General features: G+C 41.8%; 1 protein-coding gene across 1 annotated transcript in view; it reads right to left on the bottom strand.

Annotated features, from left to right (window-relative positions):
- The window catches only part of LOC126183531 (uncharacterized), a 1,031,760-nt gene that overhangs the window by 263,268 nt on the left and 748,500 nt on the right, over window positions 1-19,992 (bottom strand). Inside the window, exon 16 of the mRNA XM_049925600.1 lies at window positions 4,897-5,217. Coding sequence (XP_049781557.1) covers window positions 4,897-5,217 — 321 coding nt within the window. The remainder of the gene's footprint in view (window positions 1-4,896; window positions 5,218-19,992) is intronic.

Here is a 19,992-nt window from a genome sequence, read left to right as displayed (position 1 = left end):
CTGTGCAGGGCCGCACTGACAAGGGAACATTCACAAGCGTCAATAAACGATCTTGACGAAATTTGTCGGTGTGAAGAGAGGACAACATAATGCAATACTTGTTTTTTTGTTTGTGCTCTATTTCACTTTTAAGAGGCAAAACATATCCTGAAAAGGATTCGGAGGGCATATCTTTCAAACGATGATACAGAAAAAATGTTTCTCATATAAAAGCTGATATGTAATTAACGTTCTTGAAAACTGTTTCATCGAATTTAGTAACGATTTGACATTTTTCAAAATAGTCCACCACCATTAATTAATTTCGAAAAATGAAAACTTTTGTTACAACATAAATTAAAGAAGCTTTCAAGCGACACATATACATACATGTATAATAAAATAACCAGCAGCAGGAAAAGGCAGTTTTATTTACAAAACAAGTATTTATATGCTTACTGCGGAGGATGGCTACACAAACAAAATTGTTATAAAGTTGGTTTCCGGAATACCAGTTTTGTGAAATAATCTGCGCACTACGTGCTGTCAGGATATTTTCAACACATCTAATTTTTAATTATCTGAACATTATTTTTAATCATCTAAAAATTCGTCATTAGTTTGGTTTTTTATTTTACTTATATTTATTTTGTGTTTTAAATTGTTATTAGATTTCTTACGTTCATTTTAGTTTTTTGTTTGTGTATTTTAGTTTACCATTTCACACATGTGTATTTTGTTAATGAAAAATAATAAGTAACTCATTATTATGATAGAAAATCGTAACAATAATGATAATCTGTAAATAGACGCTTAAAAATAACGTTTTCTTTCACTATGCACATAAAATGAACGAAATTTCTTCACATAATATACACGACAGAGAACGCAGTATAAACCAGATTTCAGTAGGATTTCAAACTGTCACGGATGACCCTCTAAATATCCTGATTTGTATCAGGCATAAATCAGTACATTGGTAAGATTTGGCGAAGAGAACTGATTATGCACTAGTGACTGCAGGGTGATTATATCGTTTCTCAAGTGGAGACTGAGACCATAATCATTGAACCGAACTAGACCTGAAAATCTCACAAAGTTCTTCCAGCATTAAAAGCCTTATTATACATCTGACGACTGGACCTGTGCCGTCGAGTCCTTTGGGATCATCAGACGAATAGGTTCCTCGTCCTTGGGCACGACGCCCTGTACGGTTCTTTCACATCGACAGCCCCAAGAATATAACAATAATACAGACTTTTTTCCATCACCGGGAAAGAAAACATCCTTCAAATATCGTTAGACCTGGTCGGACGTTAGTTTTCCAGATTTCTATCCTATGACAAGGGCATTTGGGACTTCAAAAATAGATTCACGAATTCTCGGTCGAAACTCTCCATTAGTGTCTTCCAAAACTATGAAAAGGCAGGTGGTCAGTGTGCAAAAAACATTTTGACTATTATACCTGAGGACAAGGAACTTAATCCTATGCTTATCAGTTATCACACAGGACTCGACGACACAAGTACAGTCGTGAGATGTATTTTGCTTCAGGTGTTGGAGTAACTTGTGAGAAGATTTTCATATCTAGTTCTATTTAATGATTATAATGTCAGTCTCCATCTGACAAACGATATAATCAAGCTGCAGTCACTAATACATACTCAATTCTCTTCGCCAAGGCTTACTAACTTACTGAAATATGCCTGATACAAAATTTAGAAGGTCATCTGTGACAACTTGAAATCATGCTGAAGTTTGTTTCGTAATATTATATCTGTCGTGTATATTATGTGTAGAAATTTCGTTCAGTTCATGAGCATGGTGTAAGAAAACATTGTATTTTAAGCATTTACTTACGGATTATCATTATTGTAATGATTTTGTATCATAATATTGAGTTATTATTTTCAATTAACAAACTAAATGTGTGTGAAACGGTAAAACAAAAAAAGAATGTGTATTGTAAAATAACAATTTAAAATATGAAACAAATATAAGTAAAATAAGTAACTAGACTAATAACGACTGTTTAGATATTTTAATTAGGTATGTTGAAAATACTCTGACAGCACATTATGTACAACTTATTTTCGAAATATGGTATTACAGAAACCAGCTTTATTGCACATGGATGTATGTATCTTAAAAGCTTCATTAATTTCTGTTGTAACAAAATTTTTCATTTTTCAAAATTAATTAATGGTGGTGGACTACTTTGCAAAATTCAGATTATTACAAAATTCGATTATACAGTTTACAAGAACGTTAATTACGTATCAGATTTTATACGAGAAACGTTGTTTCTATACCGTTTGGAAGATAGTACCTCCGACCCTAACATGGTAAATTACCCAGCAGGTTGTTTTTTTTCCTTAACAGTGAAATAGAGCAAAAAGAAAAAAAAATACGTATTGCATTATTTTGTCCCCTTTGCATACACGCCAAGTTTCATCAAAATCGTTTATTGACACTTGGGAATGGTCCCTTGTGAGAAAGGTTCACACCAAGCGCTCAGTCATAGAGCGGCACAAAAAGTGACTGGAAAAAGAAAAGCAAGAAAGAAAGACCGCATGAGAATCACTCGAGAGAGGTACGTGAATTCTATTACTCCTCGTGTTTCTGTCTTCTGCCTACGGGAAGAAGCGCTTCCCTCGGCCCACGACTGTAAATATAGGCCTATGCTGTTATCACACTGATTTGTAGTGTTGTTTCATGCAAGTAGAATAATAAAGAGACAACTAATGCCGAACAGATGTCTATCGCTAACACGCTTTATGTGGAAACAGTGCAATCGGTTCACACACCTGCCACCTATACAGTTTGTTCGTATTTAACAATATAGCTCTTGCTGCTATTACGTCGCTGGGTGTTCTAAGATCTCAAAGGCCGATGGGTTGGATGCTGAAGCAAATATACCAGTCTCCATCGCTAAAAGTACAGTTATAATAAAAATACAATTTCTTAAGAGCGATGTGTTCTCAGTTCTTAATCACATCCGTTTTTCTTCAATATCTAATGAATAATTTATGCAATACTAAAAATTGGGGAAGATCAAATAAAGCATATTCTTTAGTATGTGACAGTTATCGACAGCAAATTCACTATCGATGGCGAACACAACAACGATATCTCTAAGAACGGAGATCATTGCCAGTGCAATTCGGTTCTAGCCTGCTGTTGATGCGCGTGTTTGTTCCACTGTGTCTGTTACATCATCATCATCATCATTTAAGACTGATTATGCCTTTCAGCGTTCAGTCTGGAGCATAGTCCCCCTTATAAACTTCCTCCATGAGCCCCTATTCAGTACTAACATTGGTGCCTCTTCTGATGTTAAGCCTATTACTTCAAAATCATTCTTAACCGAATCCAGGTACCTTCTCCTTGGTCTACCCCGACTCCTACTACCCTCTACTGCTGAACCCATGAGTCTCTTGGGTAACCTTGCTTCTCCCATGCGTGTAACATGACCCCACCATCTAAGCCTGTTCCCCCTGACTGCTACATCTATAGAGTTCATTCCCAGTTTTTCTTTGATTTCCTCATTGTGGACACCCTCCTGCCATTGTTCCCATCTACTAATACCTGCAATCATCCTAGCTACTTTCATATCCGCAACCTCAACCTTATTGATAAGGTAAACTGAATCCAACCAGCTTTCGCTCCCATACAACAAAGTTGGTCGAAAGATTGAACGGTGCACAGATAACTTGGTACTGACTTCCTTCTTGCAGAAGGATCATAGCTGAGCGCGCACTGCATTAGCTTTGCTACACATCGCTTTCAGTTCTTTCACTATGTTGCCATCCTGTGAGAATATGCATCCTAAGTACTTGAAACCGTCCACCTGTTCTAACTTTGTTCCTCCTATTTGGCACTCAATCCGTTTATATCTCTTTCCCACTGACATTACTTTCGTTTTGGAGATGCTAATCTTCATACCGTAGTCCTTACATTTCTGATCTAGCTCCGAAATATTACTTTGCAAACTTTCAATAGAATCTGCCATCACAACTAAGTCATCCACATATGTGAGACTGCTTATTTGGTGTTCACATATCTTAATCTCACCCAGCTAGTCTATTGTTTACAACATATGATCCATAAATAATATGAACAACAGTGGAGACAGGTTGCAGACTTGTCTTACCCCTGAAACTACTCTGAACCATGAACTCAATTTACCGTCAACTCTAACTCCTGCCTGACTATCTATGTAAAGACCTTTAATTGCTTGCAAAATTTTGCCTCCTATTCCATAATCTCGTAGAACAGACAATAACTTCCTCCTAGGAACCCGGTCATATGCCTTTCCTGTTACATCTCGATAATAAATTACCTTGGAACGAAAGTTGGGTTTTCCGTTCTGTCACGATCGAGTGTAGTAACGTCTACCCACAGGTATACAACATACTGAAACCAGTGCGCAGTAGCTGCCATGAACAAAGTACAGATTTTCTTTCACTTTTTTTTACAAATATTAATTTTTATAATTTATTTACTACGAAGATACATTTAATATTTAATTTGTTGTGTGAAATATTTTTCATTAGTATTCTTCATCCGAGTGATATTCTTCATTAATTCTTCATTTTTATTAAACTCACAAAAGTTCAGAAAAGACACGTAGAAATAATTACGGAGGAATGGGGTTAGAGAGTGGGGGGACAGCTTTGGCAGTTCGGCTAGGGGCGCACAATCACATCGCTAGAGTTCTGCAGATGTGCATTTAATTTAGTCTTCCGGGACACATATTAAAAGTTGACAGTCGTATTTTTGTACGCCAAGGATTCTTACCTGCTTCCTGCAATTCGAGAACGTTACCGTCAATTGCTGTGAAATAAACACTTTTTAAAGGAAAACGAGAAACCTGAGGTAGATGCGTCGCGCTTAGTTGCGCAAAAGTCGCGTTACCTGGCTGTCAGAGGTGCTGTGGGAGTGGCTGCGCTCCGTGTCTGAGGACTCGAGGTCGTCGAGGCGGCTGGTGGAGCAGCCGGCCACGGCGATGGTGGGCTGCCTCCTGCGCAGCGTCTCCGGGGACCACACCTCGGGCTCGGGCTCGTCCTCCGGAGTCATCGCGCCTCCGGCGCCCCCCAGCTGGCCCCGCATCCACTGCGCCAGGTGCAGCGCACTGCCTTTGCTCGCTCCCGATTTTCCCAGGCGCCGGCACCTCAGCTCGATAAGCTCGTCCAGTTGCTGTCTAGAATTTGCTGGCGACCGACCTACTGCCGGAGTCTGAAAAATAAAATTACCTGCTCTGGAATCCACGTTCACGTAAGGGAAGTTTGACTGAGAGTACGCATCGTCTAATAAGAGTACGCACTTGACGTTTTTCTGTATTGGCTGCAATTGGCGACAAAATGTCATTGAATATTTCTTATGTACGCAGTTCTGCAGCCTAAATAAATCGTATGAAGGTGTAAAGTTGTAATAACAAGCCACTACAGCCGCTTTGTTTAAATATTTTATTTACACTACCGGTTTCGAGCAGTTGCTCATTCTCATGTTGTACCTAGAGGCAATCGAATCAAATGGTTCAAATGGCTCTAAGCACTATGGGACTTAACATCGAACCTGCGACCGTAGCAGCAGCGCGGTTCTGGACTGAAGCGCCTAGAACCGCTCGGTCACAGCGGCCAGCAGAGACAATCGAGCTATTATCAGCATATATAGGGTGATTCTAATTAAAGTTTAAAAACACCCTAAGCTGCAACAAGTAATTTAATACACTATTGGCCATTAAAATTGCTACACCAAGAAGAAATGCACATGATAAACGGGTATTCATTGGACAAATATATTATACTAGAACTGACATGTGACCACATTTTCATGGAGTTTGGGTGCATAGATCCTGAGAAATCAGTACCCAGAAGAACCACCTCTGGGCGTAATAACGGCCTTGATACGCCTGGGCTTTGAGTCAAACAGAGCTTGGATGGCGTGTACAGGTACAGTTGCCCATGCAGCTTCAACATGATACCACAGTTCATCAAGAGTAGTGACTGGCGTATTGTGACGAGCCCGTTGCTCGGTCAACATTGACCAGACGTTTTCATTTGGTGAGAGATCTGGAGAATGTCCTGACCAGGGTAGCAGTCGAACATTTTCTGTATCCAGAAAGGCCCGTACAGGACCTGCAACATGCGGTCGTGCATTATCCTGCTGAAATGTAGGGTTTCGTAGGGATCGAATGAAGGGTAGAGCCACGGGTCGTAACACATCTGAAATGTAACGTCCACTGTTCAAAGTGCCGTCAATGCGAATAAGACGTGACCGAGACGTGTAACCAATGGCACCCCGTACCATCACTCCGGTTGATACGCCTGTATGGCGATGACGAATACACGCTTCCAATGTGCGTTCACCGCGATGTCGCCAAACACGGATGCGACCATCATGATGCTGTAAACAGAAGCTGGATTCATCCGAAAAAATGACGTTTTGCCATTCGTGCACCCAGGTTCGTCGTTGAGTACACCATTGCAGGCGCTCCTGTCTGTGATGCAGCGTCAAGGGTAACCGCAGCCACGGTCTCCGAGCTGATAGTGCATGCTGCTGCAAACGTCGTCGAACTGTTCGTACAGATGGTTGTTGTCTTGCAAACGTCCCCATCTGTTAACTCAGGTATCGAGACGTGGCTGCACGATCCGTTACAGCCATGCGGATAAGATGCCTGTCATCTCGACTGCTAGTGATACGAGGCCGTTGGGATCCAGCACGGCGTTCCGTATTACCTTCCTGAACCCACCGATTCCATATTCTGCTAACAGTCATTGGATCTCGACCAACGCGAGCAGCAATGTCGCGATACGATAAACCGCAATCGCGATAGGCTCCAATCCGACCTTTATCAAAGTCGGAAACGTGACGGTACCCATTTCTCCTCCTTACACGAGGCATCGCAACAACGTTTCACCAGGCAACGCCGGTCAACTGCTGTTTGTGTATGAGAAATCGGTTGGAAACTTTCCTCATGTCAGCACGTTGTAGGTGTCGCCACCGGCGCTAACCTTGTGTGAATGCTCTGAAAAGCTAATCATTTAGATAGTACAGGATCTTCTTCCTGTCGTTTAAATTTCGCGTCTGTAGCACGTCATCTTCGTGGTGTAGCAGTTTTAATGGCCAATAGTGTATAAGATAAATGGGGCCGGAAATGTCGGGAAATACCCCGAAATTGGATAACAAATGTTGAATGAGGTCAACGAGAAAGACAGTCCGTGGCGCGTACGTCACTGCACGTGACACTGCAGGTCTTACGGTTGCTAGCAGCCGTCTCTGGCGGGGGGTGAGGGGCAATTTAATAATTCTTGACTGCGCGTTTAAATATATGCAAACTCCAGATAGCACAAGTTAAGACCTTTAGTGGGTATTTTTTCATTGGCATGGATTTCCTGTGGGCCTTGCAAGGAGCGGAGCGTTCGCGATGTATGGCGGACAAGCCGACTAGTGTGACGTCACAAGTTCGTTGCGGGCCCTGTATTTCTCGTGTGAACATGTGACGTCATCAGGTTACGTTCCTCATCGCACGTGCAGCGGTTAGGCTTGTCGATGCTACACTCGCCAGTAGGGGGCACTGCTACACATTGATGCAGAACGTTGCAAATTTCGAACACCTTTTGTAAATGAGATCTGTTGTGAACATGTAAGTTACAAAATTCCTGTCCTCGTTGTAACCAAGCAAAAGCTTACCTTATTTCGTATTTCTTTTCTTTTGAGCCTTCTTTTTTGTTTACAGACACATTCAGTGAAGAAAACGTAGGTCATTTACCGGTAACGACGAAATTCGGAAGCTTATACTCATTTATTTCTGGTGGAATAGGTATTCTTTGTTGTACTGTTTTCTTTTTTTGGGTCATCAGTCTTCTGACTGGTTTGACGCGGCTCGCCACGAATTCCTCTGTAGTGCCAATCTCTTCCCCTCAGAATAGCACTTGCAATCTACGTCAATTATTTGCGGAATAGATTCTGATCTCTGTCTTCCTCTACAGTTTTTGCCCTCTACAGCTCCCTCTAGTACCATGGAAGTCATTCCCTCATGTCTTAACAGATGTTCTCTCATACTGTCCCTTCGCCTTATCAATATTTTCCACATATCCCTTTCCTCTCCGCTACCGTGCAGAACCTGCCCATTTCTTACCTTGTCAGTCTACTTAATTTTCAACATTAGTCTGTATCACCACATCTCAAATGCTTCGATTCTCTTCTGTTTCAGTTTTCCCACAGTCCATGTTTCACTACCACACAACGCTGTACTCCAGACGTACATTCTCAGAAATTTCTTCCTCAAATTAAGTCCTACGTTTGGTACTAGTAGACTTCTCTTGGCCAGGAATGCCGTTTTTGCCATTGCTAGTCTGCTTTTGATGTCTTCCTTGCTCCATCCGTCATTGCTTATTTTACTGCCTAGGTAGTAGAACACCTTAACTTCATCTACTTCGTGCCCATCAATCCTGATGTTAAGTTTCTCCCTGTTCTCATTTCTGCTACTTCTCACTACTTGTGTCTTTCTTCGATTTACTCTCAGTCCATATTCTGTACTCATTACATTGCTCATTCCATTGAGCAGATCGTGTAATTCTTCCTCACTTTCACACAGGATAGCAATGTCATCAGCGAATCATATCATTGATATCCTTTCACCCTGAATTTTAATTCCACTCCTGAACCTTTCTTTTATTTCCATCACTGCTTCTTCGATGTATAGATTGAACAATAGGGGTAAAGGTTATATCTCTGTCTCACACCCTTTTTTATTCGAGCACTTCGTTCTTGGTCGTCCACTCTTATTATTCTCTCTTCGCTTTTGTACATATTGTATATTACCCGTCTCTTCCTATAGCTTATCCCTATTTTTCTCAGACTTTCGAACATCTTGCACCGTTTTACATTGTCGAACGCTTTTTTCAGGTCGACAAATCCTATGAACGTTTCTTGATTTTTCTTTAGTCTTGCTTCCATTGTCAACGTCAGAATTGCCTCTCTCGTCGCTTTACCTTTTCCGAAGCCAAACAGATCGTCATCTAGCACATCCTCAATTTTCTTTTCAGTTCTTCTGTGTATCTGTCACAACTTGGATGCATGAGCTGTTAAACTGATTGTGCGATAATTCTCGCACTTGTCAGCCCTTGCAGTCTTCGTAATTGTGTGGATGATATTTTTCCGAAAGTCAAATGGTATGTCGTCAGACTCATACATTCTAAACACCAACGTGAATAGTCGTTTTGTTGCCACTCACCCCCCCCCCCTCCCCGCTCCCCCGCCATGGTTTTAGAAATTCTGATGGAATATTACCTATCTCTTCTGCCTTATTTGATCTGAAGTCCTCCAAAGCTCTTTTAAATTCTGATTCTAGTACTGGATCCCCTATCTCTTCTAAATCAACTCCTATTTCTTCTTCTATCACATCAGACAAGTCTTCCCCCTCATAGAGGCCTTCAGTGTATTCTTTCCACCTATCTGCTCTCTCCTCTGCATTTAGCAGTGGAATTCCCGTTGCACTCTTAATGTTACCACCCTTGCTTTTAATGTCACCGAATGTTGTTTTGACTTTCCTGTATGCTGAGTCTGTCCTTCCGACAATCATTTCTTTTTAGATTTCTTCACATTTTTCACGCAGGCATTTCGCCTTAGCTTCCCTGCACTTCCTATTTATTTCATTCCTCATCAACTTGTATTTCTCTATTCCTGAGTTTCCCTGTACTTCGCAATAAATCAGCGAAGATTGCGAGACCGGTAAATAAAACAATAAATCGTACCTCAGTGTAAACACATAACTGTCTAACGCAATGCAGAAAAACGCTGCCTGCCAGACACAAGATTTGAAACCTGAGTCCCACGCGCTAAGATCGCGCACGCAGGACCGGAGCCACACTGACGTGAATACTTGACGTGGCTTAGGGGCGGCGTGGCTACGCGGCTAGAGGCACCAGTCACCCATCCCGCCGGAGGTTCGAGTCCTCCCTAGGGCATGCGTGTGTGTGTTGTTCTTAGCATAAGTTAATTTAAGTAGTGTGTAAGTCTAGGGACCGATGACCTCAGCAGTTTGGTCCCTTAGGAATTCACACACACTTGGCTTTGGATGATCAAGTGTGAAAGACCAATAGGCTCAACCGCTTAACGTGCGGCGACGTTCGTCATCTGGTGACGTCACATGTTCAATATATGTCATCCACTTTTCGGGTACTTCCCGACATTTTCGGCCACATGTGTCTTATATTAAATTATTTGTCTCAACGTCATCTACGCCGCCCCGGAAGTTTTTAAACATTAATAAGAACCGTCTTGTATATACAGGGAGAGGCAGCTAAGACAGAACATCCCACATATATCCAAAAGGAATAAATATGTAGATGTGCGGTTTTCGCCAAGTTATAGCGGCCACTACGGCGAATTTACTGACGACTTGCAAAATAATTTAGATAAGATATCTGTATGGTGCGAAAAGTGGCAATTGACCCTGAGTAAAGAAAAGTGCGAAGTTATTCACATGAGTACTAAAAGAAATCAGCTAAATTTCGATTACGTGATAAGTCACACAAATCTGAGGGCTGTAAATTCAACTAAATACTTAGGGATTACAATTGCAAATACCCTAAATTGGAACGATCACATAGATAATATTGTGGGTAGAGCAAACCAAAGACTGCGATTCATTGGCAGAACACTTAGAAGGTGCAACAGGTCTATCAAAGAGACTGATTACACTACGCTTGTCCGCCCTATTCTGGAGTACTGCTGTGCGGTGTGGGATCCGTATCAGGTGGGACTGACGGACGACATCGAAAACGTGCAAAGAAGGACAGCTCGTTTTGTATTATCGAGAAATAGGGGAGATAGTGTCACAGACATGATACGTGAATTGGAGTGGCAATCATTGAAACAAAGGCGTTTTTCGTTGCGACGGGATCTTCTCATGAAATTTCAATCACCAGTTTTCTCCTCCGATTGCGAAAACATTCTGTTGGCACCCACCTACATAGGGAGAAATGATCATCACTATAAAATAAGAGAAATCAGGGCTCGCACGGAAAAATTTAAGTGCTTGTTTTTCCCGCGTGCCGTTCGAGAGTGGAACGGTAGAGAGACAGCATGAAGGTGGTTCAATGAACCCTCTGCCAGGAACTTTATTGTGAATATCAGAGTAATCACGTAGATGTAGATACAGACGTTCTCCAGTTATTTTTATCGTTTATAGTTGTCAAATCACGACACCAACTTTTTCTATTTTTCCAATGGAATCGTGTATTCCCCCCCCCCCCCCCCCTCAATGAACCATGGACCTTGCCGTTGGTGGGGAGGCTTGCGTGCCTCAGCGATACAGATCGCCGTACCGTAGGTGCAACCACAACGGAGGGCGGAGGGGTATCTGTTGAGAGGCCAGACAAACGTGTGGTTCCTGGAGAGGGGTAGCAGCCTTTTCAGTAGTTGCAGGAGCAACAGTCTGGATGATTGACTGATCTGGCCTTGTAACACTAACCAAAACAGCCTCGCTGTGCTGGTACTGCAAACGCTTGAAAGCAAGGGGAAACTACAGCCGTAATTTTTCCCGACGGCATGCAAATTTACTGTATCGCTAATGATGATGGCGTCCTTTTGGGTAAAATATTCCGGAGGTAAAATAGTCCCCCATTCGGATCTCCGGGCAGGGACTACTCAAGAGGACGTCGTTATCAGGAGAAAGAAAACTGGCGTTCTACGGATCGGAGCATGGAATGTCAGATCCCATAATCGGGCAGGTAGGTTAGAAAATTTAAAAAGGGAAATGGATAGATTAAAGTTAGATATAGTGGGAATTAGTGAAGTTCGGTGGCAGGAGGAACAAGACTTTTGGTCAGGCGAATACAGGGTTATAAATACAAAGGCAAATAGGGGTAATGCAGGAGTAGGTTTAATAATGAATAAAACAAATAGGAATACGGGTAAGCTACTACAAACAGCATAGTGAACGCATTATTGTGGCCAAGATAGACACGAAGCCCACGCCTACTACAGTAGTACAAGTTTATATGCCAACTAGCTCTACAGATGATGAAGAAATTGAAGAAATGTATGACGAAATAAAAGAAATTATTAAGATAGTGAAGGGAGACTGGAATTCGGTAGTAGGAAAAGGAAGAGAAGGAAACGTAGTAGGTGAATATGGATTGGGGCTAAGAAATGAAAGAGGAAGCCGCCTGGCAGAATTTTGCACAGAGCACAACTTAATCATAGCTAACACTTGGTTCAAGAATCATAAAAGAAGGTTATATACATGGAAGAAGCCTGGAGATACTGACAGATTTCAGATAGATTATATAATGGTAAGACAGAGATTTAGGAACCAGGTTTTAAATTGTAAGACATTTCCAGGGACAGATGTGGACTCTGACCACAATCTATTGGTTATGAACTGTAGATTAAAACTGAAGAAACTGAAAAAAGTGGGAATTTAAGGAGATGTGATCTGGATAAATTGGCTAAGCCAGAGGTTGTACAGAGTTTCAGGAAGAGCGTAAGGGAACAAATGGCAGGAATGGGGGACAGAAATACAGTAGAAGAAGAATGGGTAGCTTTGAGGGATGAAGTAGTGAAGGCAGCAGAGGATCAAGTAGGTAAAAAGACGAGGGCTAGTAGAAATCCTTGGATAACAGACGAAATATTGAATTTAATTGATGAAAGGAGGAAATATAAAAATGCAGTAAATGAAGCAGGCAAAAAGGAATACAAACGTCTCAAAAATGAGATCGACAGGAAGTGCAAAATGGCTAAGCAGGGATGGCTAGAGGATAAATGTCAGGATGTAGAGGCTTATCTCACTAGGGGTAGGATAGATACTGCCTACAGAAAAATTAAAAAGACCTTTGGAGAAAAGAGAACCACTTGTATGAATATTAAGAGCTCAGATGGAAACCCAGTTCTAAGCAAAGAAGGGAAAGCAGAAAGGTGGAAGGAGTATATAGAGGGTCTATACAAGGGCGATGTACTTGAGGACAATATTATGGAAATGGAAGAGGATGTAGATGAAGATGAAATGGGAGATATGATACTGCGTGAAGAGTTTGACAGAGCCTTGAAAGACCTGAGTCGAAACAAGGCCCCGGGAGTAGACAACATTCCATTAGAACTACTGACGGCCTTGGGAGAGCCAGTCCTGACAAAACTCTAGCATCTGATGAGCAAGATGTATGAGACAGGCGAAATACCCTCAGACTTCAAGAAGAATATAATAATTCCAATCCCAAAGCAAGCAGGTGTTGACAGATGTGAAAATTACCGAACTATCAGTTTAAGGAGTCACGGCTGCAAAATACTAACGCGAATTCTTTACAGACGAATGGAAAAACTAGTAGAAGCCGACCTAGGGGAAGATCAGTTTGGATTCGGTAGAAATGTTGGAACACGTGAGGCAATACTGACCCTACGACTTATCTTAGAAGCTAGATTAAGGAAAGACAAACCTACGTTTGTAGCATTTGTAGACTTAGAGAAAGCTTTTGACAATGTTGGCTGGAATACTCTCTTTCAAATTCTGAAGGTGGCAGGGGTAAAATACAGGGAGCGAAAGGCTATTTACAATTTGTATAGAAACCAAATGGCAGTTATAAGAGTTGAGGGGCATGAAAGGGAAGCAGTGGTTGGGAAGGGAGTGAGACAGGGTTGTAGCCTCTCCCCAATGTTATTCAATCTGTATATTGAGCAAGCAGTGAAGGAAACAAAAGAAAAATTCGGAGTAGGTATTAAAATCCATGGAGAAGAAATAAAAACTTTGAGGCTCTCCGATGACACTGTAATTCTGTCAGAGACAGCAAAGGACTTGGAAGAGCAGTTGAATCTAATGGATAGTGTCTTGAATGGAAGATATAAGATGAACATCAACAAAAGCAAAACGAGGATAATGGAATGTAGTCGAATTAAGTAGGGGGAATAGATTAGGAAATGAGACACTTAAAGTAGTAAAGGAGTTTTGCTATTTGGGGAGCAAAATAACTGATGATGGTCGAAGTAGAGTGGATATAAAATGTAGACTGGCAATGGGAAGGAAAGCGTTTCTGAAGAAAAATTTGTTAACATCGAGTATAGATTTAAGTGTCAGGAAGTCGTTTCTGAAAGTATTTGTATGGAGTGTAGCCATGTATGGAAGTGAAACATGGACGATAAATAGTTTAGACAAGAAGAGAATAGAAGCTTTCGAAATGTGGTGCTACAGAAGAATGCTGAAGATAAGATGGGTAGATCACATAACTAATGAGGAGGTGTTGAATAGGATTGGGGAGAAGAGAAGTTTGTGGCACAACTTGACCAGAAGAAGAGATCGATTGGTAGGACGTGTTCTGAGGCATCAAGGGATCACCAATCTAGTATTGGAGGGCAGCGTGGAGGGTAAAAATCGTAGAGGGAGACCAAGAGATGGATACACCAAGCAGATTCAGAAGGATGTAGGTTGCAGTAGGAACTGGGAGATGAAGAAGCTTGCACAGGATAGGGTAACATGGAGAGCTGCATCAAACCAGTCTCAGGACTGAAGACCCCAACAACAACAACAACAACCGTGTATTTTTTTCTGGGTCATTTGAAAGGAGCTACTAAGAGAATCTCAACGACATTGCATGTATGGGACTTGGTCAAAAAGTATCAAGATAACAGCGCTACGAACCACTGTCCCGCTGTCAGGAGAAGACGTCCCACAAACATCTTCTTTATTATATCAAATGCATACTAAAGTGACAAAAGCCGTGGGATACCTCCTAATATCGTGTCGGACCACCTTGTGTCCGGCGTAATGCAGCAACTCGGCAGGACAAGGACTCATCGAGTCGTTGAAAGTCCCCTGCAGAAATACTGAGCCATGCTGTCCCTACAGCACTCCATAACTGCGTAAGTGTTGTCGGTACAGAACGTTGTGCACGAAGTGAACTCTCGATTATGTCCTATAAATGTTCGGTGGGATTCATGTAGTGCGATCTGGGTGGCCAAATCATTCGCTCGAATTGAGCATAATGTTCTTCAAACCAATCGTAAACAATTGTGGCTCGGTGACATGAGCATTGTCATCCATAAAAAATTCCATCGTTGTTTGGGAACATGAAGTCCATGAATGGCTAGAAATGGTCTCCAAGTAGCCGAACATAACCATTTACAGTCAATGGTCGTTTCAGTTGGACCAGAGGACCCAGTCTATTCCCTGCAAACACAGATCATACCGTAATGGAGTCACCACCGACTTGCGTAGTGTCTTGTTCCCAACTTGCACCCATTGCTTCGTGGGATCTGCGCTACATTCTTAGCCTACAACCTACTCTTACCAACTAAAATCGGGACTCATCTGACCGGGTAAAGATTTTCCAGTCGTCTAGGGTCCAACCGATATGGCCACGACCCCTGGAAAGGCGGTGCAGGTGATGTCATGCTGTTAGCAAAGGCACTCTCGTCGCTCGTCTGCTACCATAGCCCATTAACGCTAGATTTCGCCACATTGGCTTAGCGGATACGTTTGTCGCACGTCCCACATTGACTTCTGCGGTTATTTCATGTAGTGTTTCTTGTGTGTTAGCTCTGACAACAGTATGCAAACGCCGCTGCTCTCTGTCGTTATGGGAAGGCCGTCGGCCATTACGTAGCCTGTGGTGAGAGGTAATGCCCGAAATTTGGTATTCTCGGCATACTCTTGACACTTTGGGTTTCCGAATACTGAATTCCTTAACGATTTCCGAAATGGAATGTCTCATGCGTCTAGCTCCTACTACCATTCCGCGTTCAGAGTCTGTTAATTTCTGCCGTGCCGCCATAATTACGTCTGAAATCTTTTCATATATATCACCTAAGTACAAACGACAGCTGCGCCAATGCACTGCCCATTTATACCTTGTGTACACGATACTACTGCAATTTGTATATGATGAGCATATCACTGTTCCACGACTTTTGTCATCTCAGTGTAAGCAAACTCGTGGCTCAGGTATGTTTCTTGCGTTTACCTGTGCGCTTGAAGCCCGTCAGTCTGCGTTGTGACGTTTTAGCACTCAGATAACTAGCTCATAAGGTCATTGAGAGACATTCACGATGGATACAACAGTCGAAAAAGTGAAAATAGTTTGGGACGAAAATCGCCAAACTATTAGAGCAGCGGTGAGGTTATTTGTCGATGAGTGTCCCGATCGTGGCAAGCGCTCACAATCTTGCTTTACGAACACTGTAACAAAATTTCTAGAAACTGGACGTGTGGCGAATAAAATACGTCAAGGAAAAGAAAGAGCAACTGATGGAAGAAATGAAAATAACATTTTAGCAGCTCTAACACACAATGCAAATGTCAGTAAGAGGCATCTCGGAAGTACGAGGGGGATCAACCAAACGAGTGTTCTGCGAACACTACATTCTATCGAATTTCATCCTCTTCACATTTCGCTGCATCTACAGTACCATGACAATGACTTCCAGCATTGATTTTCGTTCAGCGAATGTTACCTGTGAAAAGTGCAAAGTGACGTGGCGTATCTATGCAGAATTGTGTTTAAGGAAGGAGCATTGTTAATTGAAAATCCACGATAAATAAAAGAAGTGGATAAAAACAACACTCTTGATCCATGAAGGTTTGGTGAGTGTTTTCCAAGACCGGCATCTGTCCCCTGTCTTATTGATAGGAATCCAAATACCTACGAGTATCCCGAGTTCCTAAGATTTGCCAGTGCTGCAGTTATTGGAGGACATCCTACTGGACATAAGGCAGTCACTGTGGTGCCAACATGACGGATGTGAAGACCTTAAGAGAATATTTGGAGAGCATTGGAACGGTCATTCAGGAAACGGAAAATGGTCTACACACTCACCAAACTTAACACTTCTATACTTTTATCTGTGGCGAAAATTAAAACAAGAAGTCTACTGGGGAACAACCGACGACTCCTGAAGACATGAAATGCCTTATAACATGGGCCTGCGCTGCCGATATAATTCAACATGCAGTATTGTTTCTCCAGAATCACTTGACACCGCGTAGCAATACTCAAGGTCAACATTTTGAGCACTTGGTATGACAGCCGTGATAATGAACACACGAACAGTACGTGAGATGCGTGTTTGCTTACAATTAGCATAACAAGTCAGACATTTGTGGAACCTCTTCTCCTGACGGCGGGACAGTGGTATGCGGCTCTGTTATCTTGATATTATTTCATCAAGTCACATACATGTAATGTCGTTGAAGTTCTCTTAAAAGCTACTTTCAAATGTCACAAAAAAGTATTTAGTTCCACTAGAGAAAAACGAAGTTGGTGTTTTAATTCTGCAACTACAAACGAAAAAACTTACTTGCGAACGGCAGGAAATTCACCGTATTATCCGCTATAACTTCACGAAAACCGCACCTTCATATACAAGGTGGCGCACAAAAAACCGGTCCTCAGTACTGCTCATTATCGCCAGCCAGTTGTCATTTACTGTTTCTAAGCTGTTGCAACTACTTTTTGTAATGGCACTACGAAAGTCATTGCAACTTAGGTAGGACACGTGAAGTAAATATCTCTGCGAGATGTATCCTCTCCAAGGAAGAATAGCAATAGTTGAGGCGTACGTGTCTACCAGTTCACTGAAGGAAACACGGGACATTTTTGCAAAGAAGTTTCCTTTGGTTTTTCAACCAGCAAAGAGCAGTGTATAGGATTTGGTGACAAAGTGGCGTAGTACAGGATAAGTTGCAAACGCAAAATAGGATCGTGCTCCGCCCGTTAGTACACTTGTTGTGATCGCTGATATTCGAGCTCGAATGATCTTGAGTCCAAAGAAGTCGACACGTAAATTGTCGCAACGAGTGAACGTTTCGGGTAGGGCTTGTCAACGTGTTTTACACCATATAGGGATGAAGTCCTACAAAATGATATGTGTCCAAGACCTGAAGGAGGAAGATAAGCCAAAACGTGTGAATTACTGTACATGGCTATGTGAAACAACTGAGAGTGGAATGTTGGATCCGCTGATGTATTTCATGAGTGATGTAGTCTGGTTCCATGTGACAGGACATAAAAACTCCCAGAACACCAGATATTGGTCAACAAACAATTTCCGTAGGATTAATGAGAAACGAGACGTATCAGGAAGTTCGATTGTGGGTCCCATATTTTTTGAAACATTATTAAACACCGCTGTACATTTGCGAATCTTTGAGGAATTTTACGCACAGTTGACCCTCCATGAACGTTCGTATGCTGTCTTTCAACAATATGGGGCGACCTGTCACACCTCACGCGAGTCACTCTCACGAATTCATGAAAGATTCACAGAAGAAAGGACAGTCAGCATAGGATTGGTTCAAATGGCTCTGAGCACTATGGGACTTAACATCTGTGGTCATCAGTCCCCTAGAACTTAGAACTACTTAAACCTAACTAACCTAAGGACATCACACACATCCATGCCGGAGGCAGGATTCGAACCTGCGACCGTAGCGGTCACGCGGTTCCAGACTGAAGCACCTAGAACCGCACGGCGCATAGGATTGTTGCCGACGTGTTCGCACTTTTGACTTTTACTGTTGGGCAGTCTAAAGCGAAAAGTGTATGCAGTTAACCGAATAATGTTAGAAGACTTTAAGGACAATATTCGTATTTAAATTTTGAGAACTGATGCGGGACAGTTGTGCAAAGTATATATTAACATGATAGGGTGCACGCAAAAGTGCATTGAAGCACTAGGAGGACATTTTCAGCACCTATGTAATGTGATGTAAAAGACAAGATCGATTCAGTATATATGGACCTTTGCGTTAGCTTATTTATTATTGCTTTAAATTTCTCTGAAATCTAATTCGTTCTTCAAAGGGGCCTTTCCCGTACTCACTCATGTCATGTTTCTTTATCGAGCTGATTCGTTGGAGCTCAAGCGTCTGGTGATGATTCTTCCTGATTGTTCCTGGATTCACTGATCTGTTGTGTGCTCTATCCGAATCCATACCTTTTTGTGTAATTTTATAATTTTGCAATCACATTTGAAAGAGTAATTCCTGTACTGTGTGTCTAGGTACCATTTCAACCATTAATTGTCCAGCATCATGCTGATGGCGACCCTAATGACCTTTCATGTTTCTTATTATTCTGTTTTGATTGTGTACGTTCTTTCTCAAATAGTTTTACAATCTCTACGTTTATGTGTCCTGAGTTATTTTTGCACATTTGCTTGAATAAATATTATTTTACCAGATCAAACTCTATCATTCAGCAACCACTAAAGTAAATTGAAATGCCCATGCCCTCCGACCACAAGCAATATTCGAGGCCCCTTGACAAGTTCAGGAACTTATCAAATAACATTTCTGATGTATGCGACAGTTGATTTTACAAGTAGCCTGAAATTAACTTCATGGGGCTAATCTGTCAGTTAATTTGACCTGGGGTGATTCAGCATGTGTCTAATCTATATACCCTCGGAGCACCTGATGAGCAAGAGGCTGTGTTCACAGCACACCCAACTTCTGGCACTTATTAGGGTCATACATGCTATCTCATCAAATAGTCATGCTGGTTGAAGTATATATATGTCATTACCAAAGAGAGGGCTCTCGTGATGTGTGATTTCTAAAAGAAATTTTTAAAATTAATGAACAATTTAAGTTTTGGGGAACGTATGGAAGATTTGAGAAAGTGTCATGACATTAATTTAGTTTACCATCGGATAGAGATTCTGTGCCCTAGTCTGTATCGTTCATATCGATAGGTGCAGTAGTTTAGCCTTGGTAGTGACGTCATTTTCGATTTGTTAGCTGAAGTTGCTATTCTGTAAGTTTCGGAGGCCTGTTACCGATCGGTCCGCCTGCTAATCTTTCGACACCTGTACGAAGAGGCGGTTAGTTTTCAATATGGAGACTCATTCGGTTCTGTGTGATTTGTTAACGGCTGGAATTTATTATGCGAAAAAAATTAAGTAGTTTCACTATCGGATTTAGTGATTATGTTTTACAGGAGAATCGCCAGGATACATCTGAGTGGAAAGTGAGTTCATAATAGACTGTTTTCCTTCGTTGCAAATATGGTTAGCATT

Source organism: Schistocerca cancellata, chromosome 4 (genome assembly GCF_023864275.1).
Source record: "Schistocerca cancellata isolate TAMUIC-IGC-003103 chromosome 4, iqSchCanc2.1, whole genome shotgun sequence".
Classification (NCBI taxonomy): domain Eukaryota; kingdom Metazoa; phylum Arthropoda; class Insecta; order Orthoptera; family Acrididae; genus Schistocerca; species Schistocerca cancellata.
Note: the sequence above shows the minus strand (reverse complement) of the source record. Positions and strands in the feature narration are given on the sequence as shown.